This window comes from Talpa occidentalis, unplaced genomic scaffold (genome assembly GCF_014898055.3).
Source record: "Talpa occidentalis isolate TD23 unplaced genomic scaffold, MPIMG_talOcc4v2.1 talOcc4.6, whole genome shotgun sequence".
NCBI lineage: Eukaryota > Metazoa > Chordata > Mammalia > Eulipotyphla > Talpidae > Talpa > Talpa occidentalis.
In genome coordinates, this window is record NW_023604972.1 from 4,996,290 (window position 1) to 5,007,936 (window position 11,647).

The 11,647-nt window shown below is 47.4% G+C and overlaps 1 protein-coding gene across 1 annotated transcript in view; it reads right to left on the minus strand.

The window, feature by feature from the left end:
* The window catches only part of BOD1L1 (biorientation of chromosomes in cell division 1 like 1), a 44,348-nt gene continuing 32,701 nt past the window's right edge, over positions 1-11,647 (minus strand). Inside the window, 11 exon segments of the mRNA XM_054688461.1 lie at positions 1-1,409; positions 3,743-3,881; positions 4,293-4,377; positions 4,472-4,521; positions 6,273-6,318; positions 7,043-7,077; positions 7,162-7,237; positions 8,223-8,296; positions 8,616-8,700; positions 10,239-10,318; positions 11,464-11,536. Coding sequence (XP_054544436.1) covers positions 1,292-1,409; positions 3,743-3,881; positions 4,293-4,377; positions 4,472-4,521; positions 6,273-6,318; positions 7,043-7,077; positions 7,162-7,237; positions 8,223-8,296; positions 8,616-8,700; positions 10,239-10,318; positions 11,464-11,536 — 861 coding nt within the window. The 3' untranslated portion in view covers positions 1-1,291.

The following is an 11,647-nucleotide window of genomic DNA, read 5'->3' on the forward strand; positions in this document are numbered from 1 at the left end:
ATATGGAAAAAAAAAATTCTTACCACTCAAGTTTTGGGAAACATTTTATAATTTATATATAAAATCTCAGTAAGAAACCATGTAAAATGACAAATATCCACCTTACATTAAGAATTCCAAAAAGAAAATTCACACACACTGAATGTAAATTTTAATTATAAAACAAGAATATGAAGAAAACGCTTTAAAATAATCTCAATTATTTGGCAACTCATCACATCATTCATTGCTAGAGACAAATTTGATCTCAAGAAAAATTTAATCGTATGAAAAACTTAAGTTGAACGGTTTGCTCGTGTGGGAGTTAAAATATGTTAAAAAAGAATCCGGCAGTAAAGCCAGTTTCTATCCTGAAATAATTGTGTATAAAACAACACAAAATCCTGACGCTTGATCAAGAAGAGTGACCTAATCCTTACTTCACTTGAGTGACCTAATCCTTACTTCACTTGTCTTCATACGGAAACTGACAGGTGGGAAGACTCTGGGGCGGCCGGGGGGAGAGCACGGGGGACAGGCGGGACAGGTGGTGAGGGGTCTCTGCGGGGGGCTGCTGTCCCTTACCAGAACCAGACCTGCTAGCGCTGGGGCGCTGGGGGGGAAGTCACAGCTGCAAGTATAATCTAAAAACAAGTCACATTCTTAAAAAACAGAGTAACAACTGTGAACAGAAATCAGTGAGATCCTTCCTTGAGCTAAACTACTTTACTTGGATACATGCGAGAAGGTTCTGTATTTTCTGCCAGTTCATATCAGATAGTCACAGGGCAGGCAGGGTCCTAATATGTTTCTACTAATGACTGCATAGCATTTAAAACCCTTTTATTAAAAAAAAAATAAAATAAACAGATATATAGTAAAGTTCACAGATAAGTTTTCTCTGTAAAATAAATAAAGTGTCCATTGATTAGCATCATACATAGAGTAAAATACAACCTATTTTTACATGTGTATAGACTGTACACAGATCGCCGAGGGCAGGCCTGGTGTCCCCGGCTCAGGGGTTTGCATTAGTCATGTGTCACATCGGGAAATCCCAATTTTGCATGTTAAAATATACAACTACTTTGTTTTGAGTTCAGATACAAAGTAAACTTATTTTCCTTTATCTGAAGTAAATGTACATAGTATCTTCTATGAACAACAGTTTATAAAGCTGTTAACACTTAATGAGAAAGCTTGCACCTAGGAACTCAGCACATGCAGATCTGCTCCCTGCGACAGCAAAGAGCCGGCCCGGAGCGCGGCCCCTGTCGGCTCCGCCACCCGGACCAGCCCGGGCACCGGCTCGTTACCGCTTTGCCTTCTTGGCCGGGGCCTCCTCCACCCGCTGCTGGCCTCTGGTACGTGCCCCCGGGGGACTGGCGTCTCGCTTGCGCTTGGTCGGAGGGGAGAGCTGGGCCTTGGACCTGCAGCGAACAAAAGTCAGGCAGTGGTGAGAGCTGGGAGGCGCGGCTTCAAGCCACTTGGAAGTTGCTCAAAAATGGAAGATTTCTGAAGCTGAGAGGAGAGAGGCCTGCTGCTGCCTCAGAGGGTCACCCGCAGCCAGGCGACGAGGGGGAACCGACTCCCCGCAGGAACTCTGAGAAAAAGGACTTGCTGGGCGGTGTGCACTGCAACAGAGGGGGCTCGGCAAGGCGGGGCAGCCAGGGCAGTGTGGAGACACGAGCAAGAGCCTCTCGAGAGGCCTGCACTGATGTGGACAGCCATGGCTTAGAGATGGAGAGGAACAGGAATGACGGGAGGGCTAGAGGTGAGAAGACCTGGAAGCTGCCTGCAGATGTTTGGTAGAAAGTAGCAGAAAAGCTCTGAGCATGGAACTGGAGGGACAGGAGGGCCACAGGACAGCCTCACTGACCACGAAGTGGCCCCTGCTTGGGGGCGTGTAGAAGCAGAGTAGCCTGGACAGAGCTGCTGGGTTGCCGAGTGAGGCACAGACGGGCAGAGCACCCGCCCACCTGGAGCTCTGCCACCTCCTGGGTCTGAAATTATGAAGACTCCAGAGGCCTGGAACCAACCAACCAACACTAAAGACTGTAAAGAGTCCATTTGTAAAACAAAAGCTGCTAAAGCACATTGGGAAGACACCTTTTAACCCTGTAGGTAAATCCGAGACCCTGTTACTGTTGTATTACGACAGGTGAAACAAACGTTTCTGAATGTCTTGATTAATCTGAGATAATGAAATTATAGAATATGATACCCTTCTGTGTTCAGATGATCACAGAACCACAGCCAGGTAAGGTGTATTTCTGAAGAATGAATTTTAAGAGGCAAATCTGACAGCTACTTTGAGACACTCAACAATGGCTAGAAGGTCCCTGGAACTTTCCCTGAGGCGGATCCTTCCTACCAAATGGCTGTTAATGAGGGAGGCAGTGGTGCCGTGGATGCTCTGAACTGGGTAGGGTGCAGTCCCTGGCACCCCCACCTTCTCAATCACAGGAATCATGGGTCTATCTAGACTTCTGTTTATCTGAACATTCTCATCAGATCCCCAAGGGGCCTCCCTGGTGGTGCAAGGGGTTAAGACACAACCAATGAAGCTGTCCGCAGCCTCTGCAGCAGGAGTTCAATTCCCGGGCTGGCCAGGGAGCAACCCACATGGCGCAGCAGACCTCCTGCCTCACCCGCTGCTCCCTTCAGCAGTGTACTTCGGTCGATCTGCCTGTTCTGTTCCCCACTCTGTCTCTGGTGAATCCTCTCAATCCCCTCCCCACAGCTCTGGCCTGTACCCCAGTTTTTGTATGAATAAATAAACAAATCTTTAAAAAAAAACTTTTAAATAAATAATTCTTAAAAAAAAAAAAAAGAGAAAGAAACCTAAGCATGAGACCACTGCCTTTCCTCATGAAACTCTTAAAATAAAGCCTTTGGCTCTAAAATCTGAATCTTAGAGAAATAAACCAAGACAAATGGTTAACAGCAGGCATGACTGTAGGAATCAAATAGGTGATTTTAACCCTGTAGGTAAATCCGAGACCCTGTTACTGTGTATTATGACGACAGGTGAAACAAACGTTCCTGAATGTCTTGATTAATCTGAGATAATGAAATTACAGAATATGATACCAAGATGAACAGCTTGTAATCACATTAAAAATGGAACACACTCCTTCCAGGCGAGTATTTTCTGTAAAGTGGTACAGCAGCCTCAACCCGCTGAGGGAAGGACACTGCAGGTCAGAGGCAGAACCAGGTGCACGGAAGGGGAGCAGCCAATGCCGTGTGCTTAGACAAGTTAAACAGGTTTCTTTCCTCAGGCTGAGGCGATGTTAATGTGACTTGTGAAAGGGGAGAGGATTCACCGACCTGCCCAAAACTCACTGACCATGGTGCTTTCCCCCCCAGAGGCTCTGGCTACCCTGGGACCTGGGGGAACACACTTTGGGAAACATGAGCTCACCAGTCTGTAAGTCACACACGGGGCACAGGGCATCTCACGCGTGCAGCCCATCACACAGTCCTGCCCCCTCCCGCCTGGCCGAGCCTGCGATGACGGCGGGCCCGCGTGCTCGCGCCTCTCTGAGAAGGGTCCCCAAACAGGCACCAAGGATCTGGCAAAGATTCTAAACTGACCCTCAACACTGGCTTCAGATGGGAATTCCCGATGCTTAGAGGGCGGCGCACTCCCTGAGGAGGCGGAAAGGAGATGCCAGCGGGCAGGAGGGCCAAGGAGGGGCGGCCCGGGCCCGGGGCGTGTGTGCCTAGAGGTGCTCACGGTTACCTCTGGGCCTCCCACCTGGTGGTGGACCTCGTGGTGGCGCCCAAGGGCTCCTCCTCCTCCTCTTCCTCCTCCTCCTCCTCAGACTCCGGGTCTTTCTTGTCCTCAGCGGCGTCAGAAATGGATTTCTGGCGTTTCCTCTCTGGCTCTGAGGATTCTGTTGGAACAGAAGGGAACACCTGGATCGCGCCGTCCCAAGCACCCTTCCCCAGGGCAGGGTCACGCGCCGGGAACGCAGGACACGAGGTACTCGGAGGCGGAGAAGTGGTTTTCCATTTCCTTTTTGTCTCGGCCCTGGCGATTCACAACTGTTTAACTTAATCTCAAACACATTTGGATAGTTTACTTAGGCCGTTCACAGCCAGCATCTGGGAGAAATTCTCATGTACTCAGAAAAGCATCTGGGATGTAGCACTTCTGACACGGGATTAGAGTCATCTCGCACGTATTCATGCAATATTAACACTGGCTGCATCCCGCTCGATTTTTCCTCATCCAAAGAAAAACTCTTAAAAAGGTGATTTTAAGCTGACTGGATTCCGTGGTTAAGGATCTGCTGGGCACCCACCGGCATCATCCGAGGAAGTGAGCGAGCGCTTGGGCTTTCTCCCTCTCCGACGCCCGCTCGCCACTGTTTTCTCTTCGCCGTCATCCTGCAAGGGCAGAAAGCAAAGCTGAAGAGGCAGTCAGTGGAGCCTCCTGAGGGGATTTCTAAAGCACACAGATGGATAGAAAAGGAGCACTTACATTGCTGAGACTTCTTTCTTGTGGGTTAGCTGTTTCTTTATTGGACTCATCTTTAAGAAGAAGGAAATCTCCGTATTAACACTTTTTTACAGTAAAATGAAGTTTCCACAGACTGGTGTGTCTGTGAAGGCACAGGCGCTAACGAGCGCATCATTGCACATTTATCGTTATTTTACACCAGCCCAGTAGATCCGCACCCCCCACAGAGAGCGTATCACAACAAGGGTCAGCACACTCGAGGGTCTGTCATCAACAAACTATGGGATCTGGGCCAAGTGCTTCAACTCCTACAGCCTCAGTTTCTCTGTGACACAAGGATTTGGATTAGACCACCTTCATGCGTCCTTTCAGCAAAAATGGTCTGAACCCAGGTAGGAAAGTAAGGGGGTACATGCTAGGAGTCCCCAAGAAGCACCAGGAACTGCAGCTCAGGACAACAGACTTCCTGAAACACCAAGGTGGCTCTACAAATACAATCCGCTTCACAGACAGGAAAAATGAGGCTGTTCTACCTTGATTTAAGTAATCTGAACAGTCATATAACTAGCAATTGTGTGTGTGCATGGGGGAGCTGGGATTCTCTGACCCCAAATGTAGCATGGCAAGTAAAAAAGTACACCCCTCAAGCCCCGAGGCCCTGCAAGCCCCCACTACCCCGACCCTGTTATGTATCTGCTTCCCATGAATGTTACAAGTCCCTGAGACTTCAGAGACACCTGCCAGACACTCAACAGCCCACAGGTTACTTACTGATGAGATTGTAGGACCTGCCTTTTCCGTGCGCTCAATACACTAAGGTGGGTGGAGACTTAAACCAAGAAAAAGGGCAACAAAAAAGAATCCTGTCTTAAATTGGTCGTCACCCAGTTTCAGAAAAGCCCGGCCAAGTCACAGCCAAATCACATGGCCTAAATTAGTCTTTCAAGGGCATTCGAGTTATGGGCATTGTATGGATTTAAAGTATCACGTTGTGAATAAAACCTAGTGAAAAACCAAACACAAGCAAACCCGTTTTTAAAAATAAACTTTAAGTTTCCAAGAGACAAGAAAACTTAAGTATGATCACAGAAACACATAGTTAAGTGCAGACAAACTTTAAAATGGCATGTTCGCGTGACCTTGGCTAATCAGAAGCCATCCTTCCCTGCCCTTTATCTAAGAGAGCTGTCACATCATCTCTTCTGCCTGTGCCAACTCTTCGAACCCACCAATTGGCTCTCCTTGAATTCATGTTAGCAATTTTCAACCATGAAATTCACGGTTGAAAAAATTCTGGAAAATACAGGCAACAGTAACAAATAACGTGGAATGTTCCCATCACCCCACTAACCCAGAGCTAATCATTATCAACATTTCGAAGTAAATATTTTACCCCTTGGAATGAGGACAAAAATAGTTGAAACAATTTTTTTATCTCGCTCATCCTGGCTCTGTGAGCTGCACAGGCTGTAGCTCCTGAGCATAGGTTTTTGAGCTGAAGTCCTGCCTCCTAGTAAGAGTGCCCAGGCCCCAGACTGACCTGTTTCTCCCTTAAACATACCCAGTGAGTTACAGTCTGGGCAAGGAAGAGCCTACCCCAGCTGGCTGTGCACTGCCTTTACCCTCTGTCTGAAGGCCAGAATTCCAGAACCAGCTCAGCTCACAGCACAGCATGGGCCGCCATGCTTGGTCTCTGTAGCTACAGAGACAGCTGCCTGCCCAAGAGGGGCAGCCCTCATCCAGAAACAATGAGAGGCTAGAACCCTTCCCCCTAGCCAGCTCCCTCCCGCTTAGGTCACCCAAACAACGAGGGGCAGCCTACCTGCTGGCATGCCTTTCAGTTTGCTGCCAGGTGGAGACTGTTCGACCTAAATTGAAACAAATAAACACAGAAGTGAAATCAGCAGTTTGTCACCATCACAGGGGAGCTGATGTTCAGGATTTCTCTCCGTGGTTAGGGAAACGCATTGGAAACTGTTCTCTGGGAGTAAATGGCAGCACCGAGGCTTGACGCCCATCTGCTTTGATCAGGCCAGGGGACACATGTGACCGCCGACTGATGCGTTCGTCCTCCTGATACTAATTTCATGCAATGAAATCCTGAGGCTGATTTTGATGTGCATACACTTTAGAGTAAAAAAAAAAAGTTTAAAAGTTGAAGTTTCACTGAGGCTTTTCCGGCATTGAAATCAATATACACTTTGTTACAAAAGGAACTTCATGAAAAGTAGTTAAGATGGTGACACACATTGGAGCTTTCCACAAAATTTACGATAGAAAAATCACGTGCAATAGCTAAGGTCAAGGATGACTGCAATGAGGTCCGTCCCTGGACCAGTGGACTTAGGTAAGTACACTCCTAAGGGAGGACAGATTCAGACTGCAGAGCGTTGAATATACGTAAGTTTATATGAAGACATTAGTAACCAAGTATTACTGGAATGGTTATTCGATACTTATTTAACAGAGTCTCTTAAAAAGTTTTTCAAATAACTTAAAGAACAAGAAGTCGTTCAAAAGGCGAGGTCTCGCGGAGGGCCCTTCCAGGCCAAGGGTGAGCGCCCGCAGGGCCCGCCCGCGGCGATCACTTACGGTGACGGGGCCGGCGTCCGCTCTGCTCTCTTCTTCTGCAAGATGCAAAAAGAAAGCTCGCTGAGAAAATCATTTTGAAAATTTCTCATGTGTCAACTGAAAACCCGGCAAGCACATACTTGCTCTCGAGGCTGCCTCCACGGGGTGTTTCCGAGGTCTCCCTCTTTTCCTTTTAACGACCACTGGCTGATCTTCCTAAGGGGGGTGAGGGGGACAAACAGCCATAAAAAATAATTGTACCCACTATTATACAAATAGATCAGTGCTCAAAATGAGATTTAGAGCTCCCCCCAAGAGGCCTCAAACCCCAGTTTCATCACTTAAAAAAACACGTGCCCTGAGTGCCTTCCACCCAGTGGCAGTTCCCTCGCCTGACAAACAGGGACAACTGGCGTGGGCAGCACAGGGTGTGCGGGGAAGTCAGGTAACGATGAGCTGGAAGTAAGTGCTTACTTTTACTTTTATAGTAACTATGTGTGTCCACTTACATTTGGATTTAGTCCCAGTCCCTGGTGACCAAATGTTATTTATGCCTGATTAAAGAAAGGCCACTCAATTTGTCGTACGCAACTATGAGAAAACAAAAAGAACCACTGAGAAGTTGGATGATTTCAAGACCAGCCACCTTGGAAGCAGTTATCTGCAAGACCTGCTGGTGGCCAGTCGCTTCCCATGGCTGGGGGACCCTGTGAGTCTGTGCCCCTGTGGGCTCTTTGCAAACCTCAAGGGCACGGCGTGGGCAGGGCTGAAGGCCAGCCTACTCCTGCCGCCGACCCGGCCTTGGGAGGCTGGGTCCCACTCGGCACTCGCCACAGGCCTTCTAAACCCATTCTTCTTGTTCAGAAGCCGTGGTCAGCCTCTCTCCTTTGCTGGCTGGAAGTATCACCAGGCGTGGCTGCACTAAGCTGCCAGGAGAGAACCTGACATGACCCCAAGGAACAGCTCTGGGCTCACCCCACCTAGCCATGACATAAGGAGGTCTCGTACAAATGTTTGGATGGAACCATGATTAATCAAAAAGACACTGATAAAACACAGCATGAGAAATGGTGCCGTGCTGAGCCAGAAAAAGAAGTCCTTCCAAAGTACTTGAGAAAAACTTCAGGTAAGAGCATTTAACACATTTTGTTTTTGGTGCTTAAATAAATCTGACCCAATAAATCCCACAAGCATTCCTCACCTCCTGGGATTTTACGGTGTCATCTTCATTGGGCTCTGTCTTTTCGCCGGTCGCATCACTGCTGCTATATTCATCTGCAGAAAGGGCACCGCTCAGTCCACTACTGAGGACCGGGGTCAGCCTCCCACGGGAGCACACGGTCCCAGCCACACCGACACACCCTCTGTCCTCAGGCCTAGGGCACCAAGACTCTCAAGCCAGGGTCTGGCTAGGTGGCCATCAGGACACTGAGCAGAAAGGGACTGAGGCAGAAACAACCCGCAGCATTCAGCAGGAGCCCACTGTTTGATGAAGGGACGGTGAGTGAGCAACGCCCACAGGGTCAGGGCAACTCTGGTGTCCGGAGGGTCTCTGTCCCTCTCCGAGGCTGGCCCAAGGAGGCACGCTGCTCACCTCTTTCTTCCATGGCTCTGGAGGCTGTGCTGTTTGTCTTAGAACTTGATTTCGATAATTCTTCCAACTCTCCAGGGTTCTCTTCCTGTAGAGAAGTTGAACAAGACAAAAAGCTTCCTTTTCAGAATTAATCCTGCCACCATCCCCCTCCCCAAAGTCTCCCTTTTTAACCCCCAAATAATCCCCTATGGCTCTTTAGAATAGTTTGTTGGAATTTTTTTAAAAAGTAACAATTTCTGCTGCTATTGGGACTATCTATATAAACACACCCACTCTGAAGGCAGAAAAGCCTGAGAGGAGGCTGGATGATAAAGCCACAATAAGGACATTATTTTTTTTTCCCTGCAAAATGGAAATCACTCTCTTCCTCCCTCATCCTGGAACTTTGTCTTTTTCAGAGAAACTCCCTAGAAAAAAATTGATAGGAACTTACAACAGATTTTTTGTTGTAGTTGGGTGGTGGAAGGAGGGAACAGAGGAAAGGAATAAAGTGGAAGATGCTGAGGATTTCTGGGTATCTGGCTGTGGTCTCTTAGCGTGCTAAGTCATTCACCCTTAGCTGCAAAAAGTTTTGAATATGAAATACCAAAATGTTTGTAAGAGTAATGTAAATAAGCATACACAAGCTGAATATAAAATCAGTTAGAGTTTATGATACTGAAAACATCTGTACATGAAAATGGTTAAGTTAGATTTTACTTAAATTTAACATTAAAAAAACCTACATGAAATTGAAGGGGGGAAAAAAAGACTCTTTAATCTGCTTCTCTTCACATTAGGCGCTACCTCAGGACTCTTGCTCTGAACTGGGCATGGGCAGTGATGGGATTAAAAGCCAGTTTCATTCCTTGACTGTGATGAATTGAAATTCACAAGAATGTGTGACTTCCCCTCTTAGGCTGTTAACATTCTTCTACTACTCTTTATTTAGTTTATCAACTATTAGAAACAAAAGGGACTCTGAACTGGTTTCAGTGAGCTGCAAGTCAGCTGCATGTGCTTTCAGAAGCTGTCTCAGATACTTTTGGAAGAAAGAGAAGCTGAGGCGATGGGGCTGGCCTGGAACAGACAATGAGAAGTTAATACCTCGAAATGGAGGACTCTAGAGAAGAGGCATTTCCTAGGACATGGAGACCTCGGGGCCAAGAGGGCAAGGACAGAAATACAAATGTGTGAGCCACTTTCCTGGGTCAGAAGAGGAACTTACAAGCACAGGACAAAAGGCAATGAGTCAGGTCCATCCCTGAACTCTACCCGTATTTTAGAGAAGGGAGGTGGCAGGGTAGAGAAAAGGCCAAATAGTAACATTTGAAAGTTACGCTGCATTCCATTGTTTTGCAGCAAGATTATCTGTAATAAGCTTTGGGAAGAGCACCTACCTAGCCACCTTAAGAAATCAGTAATACACCTGGACAAAAACTTTAGCAATGATTGTATCTTCATTCTGAAAACACAGTCTTGCAGCTTATGATGACAAAGTGCAACACTCACATTTCTAAGGGAGTCCAAAAAATACCTTTTGTTCTAATAAAGTGGTTATTACTGGGGGGGGGGGGGAGTTACGTTTCCACAGCGATGTAATTAGGTTACCTCAGTTCTTAAATTAACAGGCAGAAAACATACCTTTGCATCTTGCAGCTCAGTTTCAGAACCTTGCCTCTGCGCTGTTTCTGTTTTGGAATCCAAGATATCTGGATTATCATCTGTAAATCAGTTTGGACAGAATCACAAAGGAATAAAAGCAAAATGAAATACACAGTTCTATTTGAGGACGGTTCAAGATTCTTTCTTGGACCTGTGCTATAGGATGTCAAGTTATTTCTGAAGGTGCTGGCAATGTCATGTCACTGAGCAGTGGACATGGCCTTGGCCCCGACAAAGCCAAAGTGGAGAAATTACAAAATTCCACAGATGCTCAGCAGAGACCAGCAAAGCAGTAGGGCTGATGGGGGCTCCAGATGCACAGAGCAACCAGGGGCACTATACTCCGGGCCAAGGAGCCGCCTAAGAGGCCTGACTTAATGATTAGACCAGGGGCGGGGATTCAGATCTACAGTGGAAATAAAGTCATGGTCTATCAGGATCTTGCTTTGTTTATAAGAAGTTGATACTACCTAACTCGCATGTCACTGTGAATGTACAGGTACCAGGGATGGCACCTGGACAGAGTAAGAACCCAGTCATTACAAAAGATTACATGCTCCTGACCAAAGGGGAGCATTTAACCCTTCTTTCCCACACTTCACCTCTGAGTTTACTGAGTTTGTACTTTGTGTCAGGCTTGAAAGAACCAAAGCCTCTGCACCATCCTGCACGGCAGCCATAAGCCACATGTGGCTGTGGAAGCTGAAGCTAGAGCTGACTACAACTAAAAATGGACTCTCCTTCCCACTGACCCACATCGGGAGCTCAATGCCATACGTAGCTGGCAGCGACTGGAGTAGACGGAGCCAACGTAGAATGTTCCCGTCACTGCAGCAGGCTCTCCCGGGGGGTGCTGGCACAGGCAGAAAAGCACGTAAGCGCTCACAGCACTACTGTCCACACCTGTACCAAAGTGCATCCCTCGCCGGGGGGTGTGTTTAAGGAGCCCTGCAGCACCTGGCTGAGCCCGGAGCAAGTGACAGAGGCCGGGCTTCCACACGGAGCAATCTGGCTTCTAGATCAAGCCCAGAAAATACCCTGGAAGTGTCACGTCAGTCTGGAAATAAAATGGCCTCAAGAGGTGTGAAATAAACAATCACCACCCTCCTCAAGTAGTTCCTAAGTAGGTGGAACTATTTCTGGGATACAAAAATCACATGATTTTCAAAGACGTCGGAAACAGGCACATGAACACTGGGAGTACCCGGCTCGTCTTCTGAGGAGGGGCAAGGCTTCTTTCTCTTCCTTCTGGGCATGCGCCTCTCTTCCTCCTCAACCTGGAATCAAGAACGGTTAGATTAAAGGCAACAGAATTTGGATACAAATCTACTGCAAGGGGGCAAAGTACAGTAGCTTCTCGTGTTTGGATACATTTTTATATGATTTTT